Source organism: Peromyscus eremicus, chromosome 2 (assembly GCF_949786415.1).
Source record: "Peromyscus eremicus chromosome 2, PerEre_H2_v1, whole genome shotgun sequence".
Taxonomy (NCBI): Eukaryota; Metazoa; Chordata; class Mammalia; order Rodentia; family Cricetidae; genus Peromyscus; species Peromyscus eremicus.
In genome coordinates this window covers 27,492,495-27,515,305 of record NC_081417.1, presented here as the reverse complement: position 1 = coordinate 27,515,305, position 22,811 = coordinate 27,492,495, and the positions used below count along the sequence as shown (strand labels likewise).

Here is a 22,811-nt window from a genome sequence, read left to right as displayed (position 1 = left end):
GCAGCAGGCTGGAGCCCTGTATGATCTTCCAGGCAGTCCGGCGACTGCCTTTGCTTCAGAAGCCGCTGGGAGCCCTGGCGAAGCGCACCCTCCCCGTCCCCAGCCACACATGCAGACTGTAGATTGCCACAGCTCATGTCTATCTACTTCCGCATGCCAGCTTCACGGGGGTCAAAAGCCAGCAGCGACATGCCTGGGCAGGTGTCACTGGACAGACAGACAGACAGACAGACAGACACACCAAGGCTTACCACATTCATCAGGTTCTCGTGGTCCCCACTGGGCTGCTTCGGCTTCTTCTCTCTGCAGTGGAAAAGAAGACGTCGTCGTTCTGATGTCAAGTGTGTCCCTTAAAGTGAAGCGGACACCACGCTTCTCTAGGCTAATGTTTACCTGGTTTTATGAACTAGGTTTATTTTGCTAAGAGAGGGAAAGAGTCACAACTGACAGTCAAGTCCCCTCCCTGCAGTGAGCCGAGGATCGAGTTCACGATGGGAGGACAGAGGCAGGCTGCAAGCAGGGTCTGGCTGTGCCTAGAGCGCTCAGATGACAGACAGCGCTTTTTTTTTCCCTAGCGAATCCTAACAATGATCTCATCTTCCTTGAGAGTCTGTGGAGTCACATGCTGTGAAAGTACATGAGAGAAAGTACAGGAGATACAACATTGGCACATCAGGAAGGTGACATGCTCTCAGGATGAGTCATATGTACCTCTAGTCTACGGAAAAGTCCAGGGAATAAAAATAGACCGTGCTTTACACAGAACAGTCTCTAAAGAAAGCTGTCAGTAGTAAAGATGACGTTTCTACCTATGGTGAGGAAAGGGTGACACCTAGCGGGAAAGTGAGTCATTGCAAGAGCAGAATCTTCAAGCTCGTGGGAGCTAGAACTAGGGTCTCCCATGTTCTCATCTTCTTGGAGGTCAGGCTTGTCCCAGCCCCGAAGACCTGGTGCCATGCTTAGCAGGGATTAGGAGAGGCTACATGAAGCCTGGATTTTCTCTTCTTGACAGATTTTAGGGTGGGATCCATATCAGACTTCTAAATATCATCCCGTTTCTTCTCAGACTGAGAGAACTGAGCAGGGAGCTGGCTAAGCTGGTCCCCATGGGTTCTGGCAACACCAGAAGCCTGCACACTTTATACCTTTCCTGACCGTTCTTGCTTGCAAAGAACTCCACTTCTCCCTGAGCAAAGGGAGACAAGTGTAATGCTTAATTAAAATGAAAAAAAAAATGTTTCCACATTCAGTGAGTCTCTCTTGTAGGAAAACCAATCTGTCTCTTCATAAAGGGCAGTTCACCGCACACATTTTTAATAATACATGAGCTCTCCCAAGCCACGTAATAGCGAGCACCCTCAGTAACTCCAACTGTGAAAAAAAGATGTAGTGCCTCCCACTCAGATTCCAAAATGCCCACAGCTAGGAAAAGACAACACACAAAAAGGATGCGTTCAAGGAACAGCAAGAACTCACTCTGAGACATTTGAACTACTACAAGGGGCTCTTTGCTTTGCTCTCCAGGAAAATTAGTAAGGCTTTCCAATCGCCTGATGAAGAATGTCCTGGAACGCGGGCCAGGGAGGCTCTTTCATACAGAGGCTCCTCTGGGCACAGGGAATAGGTTTAGGTTCCAGAAGAGGTGTGTTTGTCCTCACCTGTCACAGCTCGAGCACAGAAAGATGAGGACGGTGATGAGGAAGAACATGGCCACAGCAGCCAGACTTCCCCACAGGACCATCTGCATCTGCATGTGCCCGCTGCTCAGTGTGCTTCCTGCAGGGCCCATGGTGGGAGCCGGGGTGGCCAGCAACAGGCTGGAGGCAGCTCTTCACAGGTGCTCACATGGGTCTAGAGGCTTCGTCCTCCTGCAGAGAGAAAGACACGTTTGCAGTCGCTTCGCTGGAGAGGTTGAGCATTCCTGAGCTGAAAATTCAAAACCGGAGGGAAACCTGAATCTAAACTTTGAGTACTGCCACGCTGCCACCCCCACAAACTGCTGTCCATGATGCCCGATGCATGTGCACTGGCCCCGTAAAATGACCTTCAGTTTGTGTATGAAATGAATAGGAAATACACAGGAATGTCGCCACCAGGCTTGTGTCTTTTCTCCAGGCCAGCTAGCTATATTTCAGAATCTGAAAATCCTCCAGCACTGTTCACGATCACTTCAAGTAAGAAACGCACAGCCTCCTGTCATAAGCAAGGTCTCAGAGATGCCAGGGTGATGTGTGCAGGAGGTAGGCATCCCTGGGAACCCGACACTTGGCCAGTCTGTGGTCCGATGTGTGCGTTCCTCGTGTGAGAATCAGATTGGGAATGCACCAGTGCCTAGCAGAGCATCCAGAGCAATGGGTACAGTATCATCTTGATATATTTGGAGGATGGACTTATTTCGAGGGAGGTTCTTCAGGTCTTCAATAAAGATTTCAAGCACCCCAAAGCAAGAAAACATGTTTATTTGGACTTAATATGTCTTTATCTAGGGCAGTATAAAATGTTTGGTGCACATGTATACATGTACATACATACACATCTTTAAATTGTTTATTCATTTTATTGATCTAGGTGTGTGTGTGTGTGTGTGTGTGTGTGTGTGTAGGTGCACATGCCCCATGGGACAAATGTGGAGGCCACAAGACAACGTGCAAGAGTCCGTCCTCTCCTTCTCCTCCGTAGGTGCTAGGGACAGAACCCAGGTTGTCAGGCTCGGTGGTAAGCACCTTACCTCTGGGCCATCTTGCCAGTCCCTAGACACACAGTTTGCAAAAATGCTGTTTTCCTCCCATGTCCCACTGTCTGTCTGTCTCCCTGTCCCACGGCCACTGTCTGTCCCCCTGTCCCATGGCCACTGTCTGTCCCCCTGTCCCACGGCCACTGTCTGTCCCCCTGTCCCACGGCCACCGTCTGTCCCCCTGTCCCACCGTCTGTCCCCGTCCCATCGTCTGTCTCCCTGTCCCACCGTCTGTCTCCCTGTCCCACCGTCTGTCTCCCTGTCCCACCTTCTGTCTCCATGTCCCACTGTCTGTCTCCTTGTCCCACTGTCTGTCTCCCTGTCCCACCGTCTGTCTCCCTGTCCCACCGTCTGTCTCCCTGTCCCACCGTCTGTCTCCCTGCCCCACTGTCTGTCTCCCTGCCCCACCGTCTGTCTCCATGTCCCACTGTCTATTTCCCTAGCTCCTCAAGCCCATTTTTTTTTTTTTCCGAGACAGGGTTTCTCTGTGTAGCTTTGCGCCTTTCCTGAAACTTACTCTGTAGCCCAGGCTGGCCTCGAACTCACAGAGATCCGCCTGCCTCTGCCTCCCAAGTGCTGGGATTAAAGGTGTGCACCACCACCGCCCAGCGTCAAGCCCATTTTGACCGTAGATAGCTTATGGTCAGTGTGGCCCGTCTTCACACCTGCACACAGCTGTTCACTGAGGGTGTGATTTTGTGACTTTACTTTCTAGGAGGAGTCTTCACTGAGCTGCTGTGAGGTACCCAGTCATTCATTTTCAAAGGAAAGGCTGGAAGCTTGTGCTGAGGACACCCCCTCAGTAGAAGATGGATTCGTGAAGAACCACAAAGTAGGCATAAGACCTGCACTCAGCAGGCCCCAGGAACGCCACCAGATGCTTGGCATGCATTGCTGCCACCACCACTCAGCGGGAGGCACTGTTCGTCCCCATTGCAGAGCAGGTTGGACCCATGCAGGGAAAGAACCTGGTCCAAGTGCTCTGGAACCATGAGTCTGGCGCCTGGACTCCACATGGCCGTGTTCCTGACCACTGAGGAAATCCTAGCTCACTTGGACCAGCCCCCTGTTCTCACTGTAATGCTTCTGAGGATGTCCAGGTACTGGTGTTAAATATTCAGTGTTAGAGGCACATTGAAAATGGAGGAGCCACCAGGCCAATATTATCTGTAAGAAGAGAGATCTTATTTACACAGCACCCATTTGGTCAGTTTCAGAACATTCTAATTAAAAGGAACAGCCTGGAATTTCCTCTCAAGTAAGCAGTACAGTAAGAAAACATAACTTCTGTGTTAGGATGATGAGCCATAAGCCACGTCTTCCTTGCGAAAGACCACTGATGTTTACATTTTCACTTGACTTAGTGACAGCACTGTAGTGTGGCCATCCCCGAGACTGCACCTGCTGGGACCTCTAGGGTGTCTTAGTGACAGATCAGAGTGTAACCCAAAGGGGGAAAGTCCAAGCCATTTCAACCAACACAGATTTCTCTATGACATGTTTATCTCAGTCTTCAAGGATGAAGAACAATATGTAGCTGAAGCCCAGTGCAGCCGAGAAAATCCTGTTTCTCTGTCTGTGAGTCCACATGAATATGCTTTGAATGCTCTATAAATGCATACATTAGAACTTGGGTAATACAGAATTTTTCTCTGGTTATACATTATGCCTGTAAACAGGCCAGGCTCAAAGTAATACACAGACAAATTGCTTCTACATGAATAAAATAACCACCACATTTCAGGATGCAAAAAATAATTCTTTTTAAACTGTGTCTACAAACTGCCATGGCAATCGGTTTCTAAAATACACACGAAAGAAGCATTTAAATTGTGGTGACCCATGAAATAACTTTTACGTGTAGGTGTAAACCATGAAACACTTTAGGAAGCACAGACAAAGGACTTTCATTCACACACCGGATTAATCAATGCTATTTATAAAGGACAAAATTCCTAGAAGGTAGCTGGCTGTGTGGATTGCTCAAAGGCAGAGTGGTGGACCAGAAGCCCGCAGGGGCTCTCCAGTATTCCTCTCCATTCCAGCGCCTCTCTCCGTTCCTGAACGCGTCTCCTCTTTCCTCTCTTGTTCCCTTAACAGGAGGGGCTGATTGGATACAGGGAATATGTAGGCTACCGTCCTAGTAGGGTAGCCCAGGGAGGGAGAGGAAAAGGAGTCATTACAAGCTACTGAATAAAAGATGGAACTCACAGAAAATGTGTCAAAACTCCTGGCTTACCCCCTTCAATTAGAACTTCATAAAAAGGCACAGAAAGAAATTCTCCCCAGTTCTCATCTGCACAAAAATCTCGCCATGAAAAGAATGCTTGTCTGGTACCACTTTCCCAGTGAGCCAGGGAAAAATCTCAGTCTCAGCTGTTGGACAGCTTCCAAGGCAGTGGCTCCTGATGCTACTCTCCTGGAAGACTGAGGCTCCAGCAGGGGTCTGGGCAGAGCCCTGAGAGACGAGGTAGCAGTAGTGGTCCTCTACAAGGTCCCTGGAGGGCCTTGGCATCAAGGGTGTGCACATGGTGCCAGGGCAGGCGGGTACCTTCACACCTCTGACCTCTGGAGTGAGAGTATTCCTAGTTTAGAGATCTTATACTCTTTTGTCTCCATCTCTTTCTGGATCTGCCCACATAGTTCTGCCCCCATGTCTTCCCTGGATACTACACCCTGAATTTCCATAGGCTCCTCTACAATTGAACCATAAGTGTCTCCTGCTGTCTCCCTGCCAACGCGCGTAGATGCACTGTCTCCTCCTTTATGTGGAGATGAAAGGTCCCTTCTGTGTGAATGCACTGCCCCGCTGTCGTGTGTGTGTGTGTGTGTGTGTGTGTGTGTGTGTGTGTGTGTGTGTACACTGTGACTTGTGCTCTCTGTCTTCTAGGCAGGAATGGGGGTCGGGTCCTTCAGTAAAATGTATGTTACATCTCTTGCAAAGATTCATCAAGAACAGCTGATTTTGGAGGCCGGGTGTGGTGGTGTGCACCTTTAATCCCAGCACTCAGGAGACAGAGGCAGGTGGATGGATCTCTGTGAGTTCAAGGGCAGCCTGGTCTACATAGTGAATTCCAGGACAGCCAGGGCTATGTAGAGAGACCCTGTCTCAAAAACAAACCAAAACCCAAACCAAAAAAGAGTAGCTGACTCCAGAGTGCATGTGTAATGTTTTTAGAGAATTATTTGCTGCAGGGCAAAGGAGCCTGTCTACCTTCAATGCACCTTAACTGACACTACGACACATGTGGACCTTACAGTGGGAAAGGCAGTGGACAAGTGTGCACAGCTCTTTTGTGTTATGGTATACCTCGTTATTGGATACACTGACATCAATCAAGTTGCAGACAGCCGTGTAATAAAAATACACTGCATTACTGGACGGGGCCGTGGGGTTTCCTGCATCCCCCAGACCTATGTCAATTCTGGGGGGACTGTGGTCACTCACCTCCTTAATTAAGGAAGGTCAGTACTTCAGCTTATAAAACTGCTGGGAATTCATTCAGAAGTGCGTCTATTTAGTTTTTTTTATGTACGTTTTGTTGTTCTTGGACTGGCTATGTAGCCAAGGGTGGCCTTGAACTTCTGTTTCTACCTCCCCTGCCTCCAGAGCGCTGGAATTACATGTGTGTATCACCATACCAAGCTTGCTTATTTTGTACTGAAAACTTCACTATCTGTTATCATCCTGTCAAATACATTGATTCTACTTCAATTATTAGTAAAACCACCGGCCTTTAAAACTGATACCATTTTAGCCACAAGGTGGCAGCATAGGTCTAGTTTCGGCTCCAGGGAGCAGGCTGGAGCCTCACAGAGGCGCTGAATAATTCTGGTGTTTGTCGTACTTGGCATTTTAATTGTCTTCATTAGCTTGGATTATCAGCCACCCAGATCAATTCCAAAGGAAAAAAAGCAAATACCAGACACAATTAATGAAAAGGTACAGAGCATATGGCAGCTGTTTACTTCCCTAGCCAAACACACTTAACAGGTAGGTGCTCTGATCACACACAGCCAGTCACATAATAATAACACTCTGCAGGGCCGGGATGGCCACCGTGTTAGATTATCTAGGCCGACACTTGCAGCTGCTTTGAAGCAGGTTTGGGTCAGTAATGACAGTAACTACTGTTTCACAGTCGTCCTGTGGGCCTGTAATTAAGGATGAGAGAAACCATCTCGGCTGATGATCCTTCTCCTAGGGACGGAGGAGGGCAGAGTCACAGGCCCCATATGGGAACAGCTCCTGCCTGGTCATTACCAGGTATGAGAACCATGGGGGAAAGGACACATTATGGGCTACAAATGAACCAGACAAGTTAACAATCACGAGGAGCCACACTCTCAGGCGGATCCCAGTCCTGTATGCAGTGATGGGTGCGGGGGCCAAGGGTAAATGAATCCCAGGACAGAATTCTCATGTCCTCTGTCCTAATGTCACTGTTGTCACTGTGATAAAATATCATTATGACGACAACCACTCCTAGCACCACCACTGAGAGCAGCTCAGGGGAGGAGGGGCTTGTTTGGCTCACAAGTCCAGGTTATAGGCCATCACTAGTGGGAAGTCAAAGTGGCAGCAACTTGGCACGTTTAGTTGTGCCCTATTCAGTCAAGAGCAGAGAGAAATACATGCATGTAATCCTGCTTGCTTGCTTTTCCTCTTATATAGTTCAGGCCCCCTTACTAGAGAATGGTGCCACCCACAGTGGTCTTCAATTAACAGTCAAAACAATCCCCCACAGGCAAACTTGATCTAGACAATTGAGACTGTCTTCCCAGGCTAGTCTAGGTTGTATTATGTGGACAGTTAGAAATGAACCACCACATCCCCTTAGAGAGTTTTAACTCAAGTGTTTACATTTGGTTGGCTGTCTTTTCAGATTGAAGGGACTTTGACAGACACAGACAAGCCTGCTAAGCAACAGCATGAAGCAGGTCTGTGGCATATGCCTGAATCATGGAAGCAAATATTCTGTTCCTCTGCGGTGTGCTGTGAAGGTTTTGGTCTTGGAGTGTACATAGATGGTTATCTAGATGTTACCAAGATTGGAGCATGGAAGGAAGATACCCAAAGATCAGAAAGTGGTAAGAGACTCTGGGCCAAGATTCTTTCTGGTATTGTTTCCTGTGATGTCACCACAGAGCAGTATCTTGATATTTCTTCCTGCCGCAGCTTGAGAAACACGTTACCCCGAAAGTCTCACCTCCACCAGCACAAAGGGAGAGTGACTCAGGTCACTGTTCCTATGAGAGGGATAAGTTAAATATCCTTATGCCATCTGTCAGCAGGGCTTGGCTACTTCTCCCGACCGGGGATTCTGACCTAGCCTGGACACAGGAGAGCAGACCCTGCTGGGGAGCATCTGAGCACGCCTGCCTGCCATTTGTTTATTGGAACCCAGCTGCTTTGTTCACTCACCCACAAATGGTTAAGAGGCACGATGGGGTTCGATGGGCAGGGGAGTGAGTCCTGTGACTGCCTTTTCTCATTATGATCTGACGTGGATTTGGGGAAGGAGAGAAGGAAAAGAGGAGCTAGGAGGGCTTGTGATTTCTAGCAGCCTGTGTTGTCTGCCTCCAGACAGAGCTCCGAGATCCTCTTGCCTGCATCTGGGTCACGGTGACCCAGCCTGGGCTGCGTAGGAGGGCAGCAGGTGAAGAGGCGTTGTTGTCCTGCCTCTGGACCGTGTGTGGGCCACATCAGCAAGCCCGCAGCTGGGGCCTTTGGGAGGCCTCTCTTTATGCTGCCTGCTTGCTTACTTGACCTAGCAGCAAACACATTTGCCTCACTTTCCTTTGAAATCTCAGCATCTCCACAAGCTGAACAACAGGTTCTGGACAGGAAGTTTTCCTGCTAGCTGCTTCTGTGGGAAGACGAGCACGGAGATTCTCAAAATGCAAGTGTGGTTTATGTGTAAGCGAGAGAAGCAGGGAGAGAGAGGTGAGCGCGTGGAACAGCTGAAGAAGCCCAGTGTGTCCTGGGGCCAAAGCCTCCCTTGGGAATGAGCATAGCGGATCATTCTGGGGACACTGTTGCTCTACACACATGGCTACCACTGAGCAGGCTCCGGGTGCTGGCAACACCACTGTCGTCAGGCTGAGTGTCCCCACCTCCCCTCTCACAGAGGACCATTTTGCATCTCCTCTCCCCTGGAGGGAGCTGGATGCTACCCTTTTCAGAGGAAAGAGGGTTCTGCACATCTACAGCCTCAGCTGGGATTTAATCTGATGACATCCTGTCTGCCAGTGCTCAGCTTCGCGGCCATTCTTCCGAACAGGTTCCCTGTGCTCACAGCCCTCTCCCCTCCACGTTCAGCTAGGGCCCCGCGCATAGAAGTTTTCCTTAAAAACTTTATTTGAAATAAAGCCCATCAGAACTCTAAATGAGTCTATACTGCATACCAGCCTCTTTCCCTATCATTAAAAATATTCATATTTAATAATGTGTCTATATGTGGGTTTGTGTCATAGAGGCCAGGGGTGTCCAGACACCCTAGAATGGAAGCACAGGAATTGTGGGCCACCTGATGTGGGCACTAGGAACCATACTCAGGACCCCCTGGAAGAGTACTATGTACTCTTAGCCGCTGAACCATCTTTCCAGCTCATGTATACGATGTTTGATTTAATCCTGTGGGCCTCTGCTATGGGTGTCACTGAGTCTGTTTTATACACCAGGAACTGACGCTCCTGTTAATTCCTTGTCAGTGGAAGGGCTCCCTACCCTCTCCAGCACTAGGTGCTCAGAGGCCATCCAGAGGGGGTTCTCCCCGGTGCTCTCATCCTTCCCAGGGACGATGGCAGACAGTGAGGACAAGGGAGCTCTACCCAGCCTCCCTCGCGCTTCGGTTCCCCATCACGACTCGTTTGGGCAGCGCTCCTTCTCATGGTGCATTAATCACAGGCTGTCTTTCCGCGGCAGCCAGAGCACTTCGCAGGCCTTGGGCAGCAGCTGGGCTGTGATGGATGTGCTGCTCCCAGGATGCTGCCTGAGCCCAGGTCTATTTACCATCACGCTCAGCTAAGCATTGCTTCCAGACCTCTTTATTTGGCTTCTCAGGCTCACTGACTGAACCCTTGTTTTCATAATCGTACAAGACAACACAAACAGATTTCAGCTTCTTCTTTTTTAAAAATGAACTCTTGGACATAAATACCTCCTAGTCAAATCCTCCTCTTACAGCTCACTGTATTTAAAAGTTCAGATCTGCGGCTAAGGAGATGACTTAGTCAGTAAAGTGCTTGATGTACAAGCACGAGGACCCGAGTTTGGATCCCTGGCATTGACACAAATGCCGGGCTTGGTGGCACACGTCTATAACCTCAGTGCTGGGAGATAGGAGTCACGAGGCTCCTGGGAGCTCACTAGCCGGCTGGTGTAGCATAACCAGTGCGCTCCAACTTCAGTGACTGTAAGGTGGAGTGGAAGTAAGACACCTGGCATTGACCCAGACCTCCACATCTACAAGTGCATTTGCTTTTGCACACACATACTCACACACACACACACACACACACACACACACGCACGCACACACGCACGCGCGCACACACACACACACACACACACACACACACACACACGGCTCAGATGCACTTGGACAGTTTAAATCACGAGTTTATCATTCTCTTGCACCCCCTAACAGCACTGTACGTCCAAACATGCTTATTATGTGGAAGTCACCCTCAGGGCTGGAGAAGTAAAACTTAAGACAGACATGGCTTAAGTAATAGAACAGAAACAATAGCGGAGGTACTCTGTTCATAATACCCCCTCACTGTGCCACAGCAATCAATGGCCGTAACACTAGACAGACACGGACAGTGAAGGCATGCTGCTCAGGAGATGACTCCCTCACCTGCTGGCAGAGGAAGGGTCAAGCATGGCTCATATAGCACAGTGGCTGAAACAGTGGTCTTGCACTTTACCTCCTGGAAATGTGTTGAAAACACAGCCTTCTGGCCAGCTTGCTTGCACAGGCCTGTAATCTTAGCTGCTCACTGATGACCTGGAAGTTCTAGTTCAGCCATTCTGGAGGGGCCAAAGGCTCTCCATTTTTAGCTACTGTCTAGATGGTGACCTATGGCCTTCGCCTCAACTCATGCCAGTAAGATATTTGAGTCCTGTCAGGAAGACATTTGTCATCCTTCCAACGAGAGCTAGAGGCTACGTGGCTAGCTCCCTGGTGCTGAAACTTGGCCTTCACCGTCTATGAAGTGCGTGTGGCCATAAGGTCTCCAGCGCCTTCTTTCCCAGTGGTGCTTAAATACAAGGCAGTTCTGTCAGTCCAGCAGTCGACAGACAGACAGACAGGCATGGTGGACACCCCATGCCATGTGCAGCAGATTCTGTTCTATGCATTTCCACTAAGCTGCTGTGTGGCCTGAATCTAAATTGTCCCAGGCTTCCCTCAGTTTCCCCTTTTGAGAAATGTGGTCATTTAAGATTCCTTTCCAGCTTCTAGCTTCTATCATTTCATGAAGGTGGCTGTGGTTCTCTAAGTAAGAACAAGGCAGGGCCGTATGTAGAGGCACACATGCTGCCCGGCCGTTCCTAAGGACAGTTTGAATGCACCAGGAAGCATGGGCCTAAGGTTCATGGGAAGTCTTATCAGTTAAATAGGTGCCATGAGGGGGAAAAAAAAATCACAGGCCGTCTTTGTAGGCAGCATGTAGTACTAGGAATCTACCCCACAGTCCTTCTAAAACATCAGCCATAATCTATGGTGTACACCGAGGCTGATTTCAAGCCCCTATCATTTCATGAACATTACATTTCATGATTCATTACAGGCACATGCTTGTAATTCTAGCCTAGGAGACTGAGGCAGGAAAATTGAGAATTATGATCCAGCTTGGACTATGTAGTGAAACCCTGCCCCTCCAAAAAAAAAAAAAATGAAACAAAGAAACAGAAAGCATGTACTTAGCATATGTACATGTTTCTGGCTGCGATTTCCAACAGCCTTTAACAAAAATGCCAGAACTGAGCAAAGCCCCAGATATTCAGTGGTTCATACACAAGTAACGCCGAGCCGCTGCTGCGGGGCACAGCTGGAAGCTCTTTTAAGACAGGGTTTCTCTGTGTGGCTTTGGAGCCTGTCCTGGATTTCACTCTGTAGCCCAGGCTGGCCTCGAACTCACAGAGATCCGCCTGGCTCTGCCTCCTGAGTGCTGGGATTAAAGGCATGCGCCACCACCGTCGGCTGAGCTTGAAGCTCTCTAAGGGCAAATGCTTGTGTTTTGGCAAACCCCACAGGTTTGAGAGGGCTCCATCTCAGTGTGTGGTAAGCCCAAGGGGATTCCAGAAGTTATGACATTCCAGAGACTGCCTCTGTTGGTGAGGAAGTACAGAGGCAGGGTCTTGGTTTGGCCCCACTGGTTTCTTGACTCATACCTCTGGACATTTCTAACTCTTTGCCATTCTCATTCTCTAACTACCCACTGTGTGCTAAACGGGACACATCGAATCACATCTTAAGCTGAGAAATAGGTCAACTTTGTAAGAGCAAAGTTTCTCAATCAAGGATGTATTTTTGGCCACGAGTGAAAAAAACAACTTAGCATTATATTCCAAGCATGTAGAATGAGAACAAAAGGCCGTGAGTCCTTTCCCTTCCACTGTGTTACATTTGAGACAGCACGCCGCCGCAATCCCTGCAGCTTGGCTCTGTGTAGCGTGGCTGCAAAGGCTCCATGGAATTCGTGCAGCTGCACTGCCTTGGACTGATGTGGTCTCAAGCTGAGAACTGTCCTCAATGTGTCGGGCGGATTCCAAAGGCAGTCTTCGCATGCTCGCAGGGTGGAAAGGCCCACCACCCACGTGCACGCAGCCTCCCAGCAGCATCAGCTGGCCTCTGAAGACGGGCCAGCTTTCAAGGACAGGATGTGCCAGCACAGACCGAAGAAAGCTGCTGGTTTTATAGTTAAGACCAAAGGTTAAGAATGCAAAGACTTAAGGGAGGCGGGACGAGCGCTGAAAACCTCACAGAAGCATGTATGACCCGTGTCAACCAAGTCACCTGGTGTAGAAAATAGAGGGAAGGAGGGTGAGAGGGCTGTGACTGAGGAAGATGAGACATGGAAGGACAGACTTGGAAGTGTGTGTGTGTGTGTGTGTGTGTGTGTGCGTGTGTGCGTGTGACTGTGTGTATGCAATGTGCTCATGCATGTGTGTAAATACGAGTATGGAGGTCCAGTGTGGACATCAGATGTCTTTCTTGGCTGATTTCCACCGTATCTTTTCAAACAGAGTGTCTCATTGAACCTGGAGCTCACTGATTTGGCTAGGCTGGCTGGCTAGTGAGCTCCAGGGATCCTGTTGTTTCTGCCTCCAGAGCACTGGGATTACAGACACACACTGCCACATCTGGCTTCTTACATGGGTGCTGGACGCCCCAACCTAGGTTCTTATGCCTGTGAAGCACCACTTTACTGAACTAGGGGACTTCTTAGGGCAGTTTTTCCTGCCTTATCACCCTGTCTGTGGTTGGTCAGATGGGGAACGTGATGAAGAAAGGCGGACATGCGCACGAAGGTGTGTGTCTACATACTTTAATATTTTGATTTCTCTCTCTTCTCTTGCCAGATGTGGAACAGAAGATCTGGGATCTAGGACGAGAGCCCCTGAAGGTGCCGTCCAGAATCAACTTCACCCTTTCCCAATCCTGCTTTGGAACACCTGAGGCCTTTGGGAAACCTGATGCCCAGAGCCAACCCTCATGTCTTCTGCTGAGGGCCTGCTCATACCAGGTCCAACCTGAGTGAATCTGGAACTCAGCAATAGGAAGCTGTCATGTTTTTAGTTCATTGTTCCATTTAAAAGCTGCTAAAGCCTTGGAGAGCTTAAAAAGTCTCTAGTTATAGAAAACCACATGGAGGAAATGACAGGGTCTCAAACAGGGACAGGACAGTAGGGTGGAACAGCATGTCACTTCTGAACAGGGGAGTGTTGTGTCGGCCTATGGAGGTGCCTGCTGCGACTTGGCCTTGCCCAATAACTGCATGGGTCTGCAGCAGAGCATGTGATATGCACGTGCTCTAGTCACCCCGCCCCCCACCATGGCTCCCCCAAAGGTACCCTCCAGAATCTCTCTTTCCTTCACCTTTTCCAGTCCTGCTTCACAACCCCTGAAACATTTATGAAATCTGATGCCTAGACCTGACCGTCAGATCTTCTGGTATAGATTCAAAGTGGGATCCCACAGTCTGTATTTTTATCCTGCATCCTAAGAGATTCCAAAATGAAAATCCTTCAAAGAACACAGGCCGGGGAGCACGTGAGTCTTACAGTGTTCATCCCATCTGCACCGAGCAGCTGAAGCACCCACCATCCCTGCTCCTGCCCATCACAGCTCCTCAGGCAGCTTTGCGAAGTCATGGATCTGACATGCAGCTTCACAGCCTCCTGTTAAGTTGCCACGATTGCTTGCACTCCAGGGCTTTTGGCAGGGGGTGGCAGGGGAAGGTTAGGGATAGGACTCATCTACGCACACCCTCAGACAGATTCCGAATGCCACAGTTTGGATAAAACCACTGGTTAATATGCTAGATATTTGTTTATCTCCCTAATGGGGACCCCAGGGAGGTGGCAGTCACTCTTCAAATTTTCAAAACTTCAGAATTACTTAACATTGACAGAGCATCAGGCAGGGGCTCGCTATAGAGGGTGAGGGAGGGTGTGTGGGGGCAGGGTTTCTACACACAGTATTATTTTCCTTGGTTTATTCTGAAAAGTGAAAAGTGTAATCCCACTGTGTGTCCCATGGCAGAGAAGGGGAAGCTCTAGGGAGTTCTCAGGGAGACTCTGGGGGTCAACTGTGCTCCTTGTAAAGCTACGTAACTAATGCGATTATACTACCTAATGAACTGAAGCAAATCCAATTTTGAACATCTTCATAGCTAATGAAAATCACATCTTTCCCCCCAAGATCTTCCATTTTCTCTGTAAATGGAGAGTAAAATGGAGGTGATGCATTGAGACCATGTTTATGAAAAGTCTTACGAGTGTTATATGGAGAGTTTTACGGTTTGAGTGAACGTCACAGTAGTTCCCAAACGGAGGAGCTGTGTTTGAAATGTCCCTGCTGCAGTGTTAGGGCTGGCCTGCAAAGGAACTCAGAATGGATGCATTGAACTGAGAAGTTAGGCACAGCCTTTCCCTTCACCGAGTTTAAAGCACTTTGTACCCGGGCAGTCAATACGGTCACTTTACCCACAATGCCCATTTTCTTTGGAAAGGGAAGAGCAGAAAAATTCTCTACTCTTGTACAATGAGAGCTACTATGAGGGATGGCTCTGATACCTCTGGTCCTCACTGCTCTATGCCGTGTCTTCATGTTTTTCTGGAAGGGGAATGTTAATGGTATTACATCGAAGGGAAGTGAGTGACAGATGGTGACATGGAAAACTGAGCTTGGGAAGGGCATATTCTAAGATGTGCTGTAGTAAGCTAAGAAAAATGATGACGACCACATCATCCCAGAGTGTCAAAGTTAGTTCTATTAATTTAACAATAAGGAAATGGATATTATTGGAACGCAAGTTACTATAACGCGCTTTCAGCCAGAGGCTAACACGATGGCTCAGAGGTTAAGAGAACCTGTTGCTCTTTCAGAAGATCCAAGTTCAGTTCCCAGTGCCCATAATCTGGTGGCTCATACTCACCTGTTACTCCAGCTCCAGGGGATAAGACACCTTTGGCTTTTGAGAGCATCTACACGCACGTGCATGCACCCATGTGCACACACAATTAAAACATTTTAAAAAAAGAACTTAAGTCAGGTGTAGTGATGCACACCTTTGATCCCGGCACTCAGGAAGCAGAGGCAGTCAGGTCTCTTGGAGTTCAAGGCCAACTTGGTCTCCATAGCAAATCCCACAACAGCCAGGGCTATCTAGTGAGATGCTGTCTCAAAACAACAAAATCCAAGAATCTCCCAAGCCCTTGACCCCAAAAATTCAACAACAACAACAACAACAACAACAACAACAAAATCCAACCAACCAAAGACACCACATGAAAACGCAAAGAGATTTTGCTCATGTAGTTAGGAATTCACTCTTTTCTGCCATTGAAGCTTTGCATGGTTCTGGTTCTGTTAAGGGCGTAGACTGCAAGGCGTGTGGTACGTCTTCTGGAGGCAAGAAGTGTGCATTGCATAGCCATGCTGGCTGCTCTGGGAAATACAGTAGAGGGGGATCTCACTAGTCTCCTGGATCTCTTGTAAGAAAACTTCCAGCAAAGTATATTTGTGAAATGGTACAAGAGATGATTTCAGGAACAGATGAAGAGTCACCTAGGAGCTGAGTATGGTGATCGACCTTCTGCTCTGATGAGGCTGAGACCATGGGAGGATTGCCTGACTCCAGGGTGTCATGACCAGTCTGAACAAATCAGTGAGGCTCCTTTCAAGAACAAAACCACAAACCCCCCTCCTAAAACAAAATTCTCACCTAAGAAAGCAAGGCAGTTTTTGATACTTAGTAATTCCTACTGGGAAAGGAATTCATAGTTATCATTTTAACTTAACTAACCTAAGTGACTTTATCTTGTTCTTGTTTGTAAAATATTTTATGATTATTGTACCCTAAGCACAGTATTCTACCATAAACAAGAACAAGTCAGGCTTTCCCACATTCATTTCCTAGGCCGTTCTCTAAACTCTTTAAATTCAACTTATTTGGCTTTCTGGTAAGTGAGCATATCATAGTCTATCAGGAGCAGGTAGATTGCAGGGCTACTGCATACCCACAGATGCATTCTGCTTCTTTTTGCTGAGAACACGGCGAAGAATAGTGCAAGGCATGCTATTGTTCCAAGTCTGGGTCTGTAGCCGGGATTCATCCAGGATGCCAAGGCACACAATCTCAGAATAGTTCCCAAATGACTAACGCCTCCTCAAAGGCCACATCAGAATGCTCTGGCTACCCCAATTAAAAGGGTAGGGGTAGGGTGGATGATCTAATGCTGGTTTCCCACATTTCCTAACAGTGTGTACTTCACCTGACACCCTTTACCCTGCTTTACTACCATGTGGGGTGGCTCTCAGGAGCTGAAGGGCATCATCCTGCCCCTGCTAAGCAGGACACCAACAACGCTTTAGTATTGTGTCTAGCATGTTCCTACTGTCATGGGCTGGGAGGCCGAGGAGGTAGCAGTTCAATCTATGAGCTTATGACATGAGTATTTCACGTCATAAATAGCAGCTTTGTGTGACATATTTAAATGAAAAGCTGACATGACCTGTCTATCTGTGTTTTTGGTAAAACTGTTAATGAATGCCACTGCTCTGTTTGTGGGGTCCAGGAAGTTTTCTGCCTCTGTGTAATAAATACCTAGTGCTCTTAGAGCTGGAAGAAGGGTTTTGCATCCCAGTGAATTGCTTGCTTCTCTTTAGAAAAACCAGGCAATACGTACAAAGTCATATTGCCTTTATTTCCTTTTTTCTTTTTCCTTCACACGGCTGGCTGTGAGCTCAAAGTGTGTAATTATCTTCAATTATAGCAATTATCTTAGCCTAGCTCTTTCTTCCCTCTCTCTGCAGCAACTCCAATTACAAGTTGTTTTATTTCACACCGTTTGAAGAAACTTTTATGTGTCTTTATTATAACTTCACTTTTCTGAGTTGATTCTTAACTTCCAGGTAATGCAAATGTTTGTGGTACTGCAGACTAAATGTGGGCCTTGCACATGCTAGGCAAGAGTTCTACCCGCAGCTAGACCTTCACCACCTTTTACTTAGTTGTTCAGGTTGGCCTTGAAATTGCTCTGCGGCCTTGGCAAGCCTTGAGCTGTGATCCTCCTGCCTCAGCCTCCCATGTGGCTAGAATCATAGCCTGAGTCTCCAGGTTCAGCTGAAGATTTTTAAAAAATTCTCTTCAGTACTGGCATTTGAGCACAGGGTTACTAGCACGCTGAAGAAGGATTCTGTCACTGAGCTGTGCTCCAGTCTTCTCTTTAGCCTTTGAGACCGGATCTGCCGGACACATAAATGTTAAGATGATTAATATCTAATTAGATTTAGCCAGGTGTGATGCACTCTGGAGGCTGAGGTAGGAGAATCTCTGCAGGTTTATATCCTGAGCTACATAGTGAGCTTAATGTCAGTCTGGGCTATATGGGGAGATTCTCAAAGATCCAAGACAATAAAACTTAACTAGCGTTCCCCTAAAGGCTGAAGGGAACTCTGCAACTCATGGTGAACACTCATTCCTTTGGTTAGATTGCTGGTTTTCAACCTTGGTTACATATTAGAATAACTTGAGACACTTCATAAGATACAAGTGTCCAAGCCAAATGCCCTAAGGCTGGTCACTAGTAATTTTCCCAGGCACTGGAATATATAATGAGGATCGAGGATCACAGAGCTAAACTGTTCATTTATATTACTAAGCTTTTTTTTTTTTTTTTTTTTTTTTTGAGATAGGGTTTCTCTAAGTAGTGCTGGCTGTCCTGGAACTCTCTCCATAGACCAGGCTGGCTTTGAACTTAAGTTCTCCCTGCCTCTGCCTCCTGAGGGCTGGGATTAAAGGTGTGCGCCACCACTGCCAGACAGTCTAAATGTTTTCTTTGTTGACTTATTTTATTTTATGTGTTTTAGTTTTCTGTCTGCGTGTATTTATGTGAATCAATGGTGTGCCTGGTATCATAGGAAACTAGAAGAGAGCATCGGACCCCCTGAAATTGGAGTGATGGTTGTGAGCCTCCATATGGGTGCTGGGAACCAAACCTGGGTGCTTTGCAACAACAGCAAGAGCTCTGAGCCGCTGGGTCATCCCCCCAGTGCCAGTATTTTAAAGCCTTGACTAACAAGTGCTATTTCCTCTCAGTTGTTTTTCACCTTACAAGAACACTAGCAAAAATAAGAAGGGACAATGTAAGACACACAGTTCACCCGTACGTTCTTACCATACAAGTCCTTACCGGCAATTCCATAAACCAGCAGATGCTCTCTGGCTCACAATGGGGGCACAGCTCAGTAAAACACACCAGAAATAGAAGTATGGTAAGCAGAGCTCCACAGTGATGGTTGTTTTCCCGAGCCATCACTCCTGACTGGTGGCCGAGGCTCAGTGATGCTACCCCCCATCATCATCGAGAGAGCATTGTACTGCATAGCACTAGCCTGGGAAATGATCCAAATTTAGTATCTGAAGCATCGATTCTGCTGAATACTTAGAGCTTTCATGGCATCATCAAATTGAATAATCCTCAGTTGAGCCATTGTAAGTGGAGAATGTTCCTATGCTTACAGCCCAGTCCCGAACACATCCTACATCAAGCCTGGCCCAGAAAGTGGTGTCTAAGCTCATGGCACAAACACCTAGAATCCCAACATAGAGATTTTGAGCCATTTACCACCAAATTTATTTTATGTGTACGGGTGTTTTGCCTGCACGTATGCCTGTGTACCATGTATGTGCCTGATGGTGGTGGAGGACAGATCCCCTAAAACTGGAGTTACAGATGGTTGTGAGCTAACATGTAAGTGCTGGGAATCAAATCTGCATCCTCCAGAAGTGTATTCGGTGCTTTTAATCCTAAGCCAGCTCCCAGCTCCCTTGAGCCATGTCTACATATTTTTCTTCTTTCCACATGTTTCTGCATCTTCCAAAATCTTAATATCAAACTTATAAAGGTACTCATAATCTGGTAGATAAATTATAAAGTATATTCTAAGATGAAAATTTTCAACAAGCAATGTATTAAATCTTATGGCTTTGAAGCTCAATGCTGCTGTTTTTTAGGCGATGTGTCAAAGCCAACTAAAACACATTAGTTATTTATTCACTTGCAAAATGATCTATAGTCCTTAGAGGTAAAGACTGTGCTAGAAATCAATAGATTATCTTGATAAGAAATAACTTTTCTTTATGCTTTAGGCCATCTTAGCTTTTCTATTGATCACCATTGCTGAAGTGGACACGATACTTTGTTCAGCTCAGTTGAATAAACTCTCATTGGAGATTTACCATCAGCAGGTGACCTAACCTTCTGCTCTGAGCTGGTTCCTTCTCCTTGTTCATAACCCTCCATGTATTTTTCTTTCTAGACTTTGATGATGTTGGGCATGCCCTCCCCTTTGAATTTTCATAATGTTTTCTTGAATGATCACCCTTCAGGGTAACATATAGCTGATTCCTTTTCATTTTTCTATCCTACTTAAACATGTTTTTCAGAAATGCCTTCCCTGACCAGCCTGTTGTCTGTGCAATTCGGCTATACTCACTGTTTTCTCTCTGCCATCCCTGTATGAAAGCATCATATTTATAGAACCTTGTGTTTATGTTGCATGTGTCCTAGAGAATATAATCTTCCTGTTGGCCTCTGCAGCTCCAACTCTACCACCAGCAATGGTAACTACTGAGACTGTGAGTGGATGCTTGTCTCTGTAGTCTTACCAAGAATAGTAACCAAATACAGTCCCGAGTTCTTTGAGCTAGAAACTACTGATGGCAGGTAACAAATGAGTGTGCTCAGTTGCAATTTTAACTTATAGTTCTCATGCAATATGCACACGTTGGGATTTTAATTAGCTCCACAGTGCCAGCTCCTTTTGCAGAGAAGCCAATTTGCATCCTGTGCCTCCCTGACCTCTAGCTGGTTCTCAGCTTCTGCCAGAATGAGCGCTTCCATTCTCTATAACTTGCTATCTTGGCTATTTCTTTCAATTCCCAGCAGAAAGCAGAGAGATGAGACTGTACCCCCACTACTCTGTTGGTACTTTTCTAGAGCGCTTGATTGGAAATACACCATATATATTTGGCTAAGGGCCCTCAGTATGCCAAGGTAAAGTCCTTAGGTGGCTTGCTATTGTTTACATGGCTGGCTTTTGATGAGAATTTCAGGACAAAAACCATCTATTAAATGTTTTAATTACAGTCCAGGATTTTTTTTTGTCTGCAATTGTATCCTTATATTATTACCAACATGGTACTGAGGGTACTGGTCAGGAAGTCAGCTGCAGAATCTTTGGACAAATCCATGGATATATGGCATAGACAGTCGGGCACTGCCACTATTTTGAGGCACCTCTGTTTGGTGTAGACTCACACTTCCACCCACATTGAAAACACACCTTTCCAGCTTTCCACACATGTATGGGTGTGTACAGGCACTCTAATTTGGTGATTCTCTACTGTGGGTTGCATGACCCCCTTGACAAATCTCTACCTCCAAAAATATTTATATTATAATTCATAACAATAGTAAAGTTACAGTTATAAAGTAGCAACAAAAATAATTTTATGGTTGGGGACACCACAACATGAGGAACTGTAGTAAAGGGTCACAGCATTAGGAAGGTTGAGAGCCACTGAGAATTTTATCAGTAACTTCAGTGTTTCACTTTTCTAACAAGCATAGAAAAAATTAATAGCATTTAATAGTGTTATCAAAATCAGCTCCATTTGTACCTCACGGAGCATGCATAGCTCAGTGCCCTTGTCCAGAATAGAGCCCCGATAAATCATACTACCTCCTGCTGCTTCCCTTGCCGACTTAATACAATCTTCTTCTCTTCAACACACACTTAAAGGAAAAATCTGCACATTATTGCACTCAAAGCAGTTGATTTTGATATTATGATTTACAACTTATCATTTGCAATGAACATAGAACATGAGAAATCATCAGATTTCTGCACAGGTAGACGCTTTAAATATGCCGAATTAAAAATTACACTTATTCATTTTGTGACCTCCATGGCATGTGTGTAGAAGTCAACTTGCATAAATTATTGGTTCCCTCCTTCCACCTTGTGGGTTCCAGGGGTCAATCTCAGGCTGTCAAGCATAGCGTCAATGTCTTAACCACTGAGCAACCTTTCCAGCTATCTACACACCGAGCTTTTTAAAGGCAGTAGATCCTTCCAAACCCAGTGAGTACTCCTAGCATGGTGAGAGCAGCCACAAGCAGACACTGTATTGTGTGACATGAGCAGCTCTATCTGGCCTGAGTTAGAATGTGCAAATTCAATGGGAATCTGAACCAACTGGAACTCGGGCTCTAACCAAAGCCTTTTGTGTCACCACTGGAACACTTCTGGATGACTAACGGACTGTTAAGGAATCTGCCAACTCATGGGCTTCCACGTTTTCAGAGAAGTCTTGGAGGCTTCTAACCATGGAAAAATATCAGAGCAACTTTTAGACGCGCATCTTGTACAGTTATCTGTAATGTGCTCCATGCATCAGTTACAAAGGCAGAGGTCCAGCAAACAGAAGACAGCAAACTGTGGTCTTGTGGTTTATATATAAAATGTCCCCACAGGCTGATGTGTTCCAACACTGGATTCCTAGCTGGTGGCACTGGTTTTGAAAGTTGTGGGACCTTTAAGGGGTGGAGACTTGTAGGAAGTCGATCTTGGGGCAGCCTGGAGGCTTTGAAGTCCAGTCCCACTTCCTGCCCACTGTCTGCTCCTTGACTGAGATAACACCCCCTGCTACCAGTCCTTCTTGGCCACTGATTAGTTACTTCCTTGGTGGCTGTAATAAAACACCATGACCAGAAGCCACTTCAGGAAAAGTTTATTTTTGGCTTAGGTTTCAAGAAGGAGATGCTTATGATGGTGGGAAGGCATGGTGGCAGGAACAAGGAGCTGAGAGGTGACAGTCAACTGCAAGTGGGGTGAGGCGATAGCCTTCTCCAGGGGACACACTTCCTCCAGCAGGTCACATGGCCTCAAGGTTCTGTAACCTTCCCAAACAGCACCGCCAAGAGGGGACTGGTGTTCAAACACGTGAGCCTGTGAGAGGCATTTCTCTCAAGCCACCAGCCACGATGGGATTTTGTCTCCCCAAACCGTGTGCCCACATAAGCTCTTTCCCCCTCAAGTTACTTTTTGTGGGACCTTTGGTAGCAGCAACGAGAAGAGTAGCTAATTCGCATGGCAGTCACATCATGCATGGATGCCTTTGCAGTCCTCTCCCCAGCGGCGGGACACCGAAGCTCTTCCAGGCCCAGCCTCGGCTCTTTCCCTTACTTTGCTCTCTGTCATTTTCTTGTGTGTGTTATTTATGATCATGACTTCAATTCCCGTCATGTTGCCTTGATGCTGTCTGGATACCT

General features: G+C 47.0%; 1 protein-coding gene across 1 annotated transcript in view; it reads right to left on the bottom strand.

The window, feature by feature from the left end:
- Positions 1 to 22,811, bottom strand: part of Pag1 (phosphoprotein membrane anchor with glycosphingolipid microdomains 1) — a 56,440-nt gene that overhangs the window by 16,523 nt on the left and 17,106 nt on the right. Inside the window, exons 2-3 of the mRNA XM_059253950.1 lie at positions 1,659 to 1,868; positions 252 to 303 (exon numbers count right to left, since the gene is read on the bottom strand). Coding sequence (XP_059109933.1) covers positions 252 to 303; positions 1,659 to 1,789 — 183 coding nt within the window. The 5' untranslated portion in view covers positions 1,790 to 1,868. The remainder of the gene's footprint in view (positions 1 to 251; positions 304 to 1,658; positions 1,869 to 22,811) is intronic.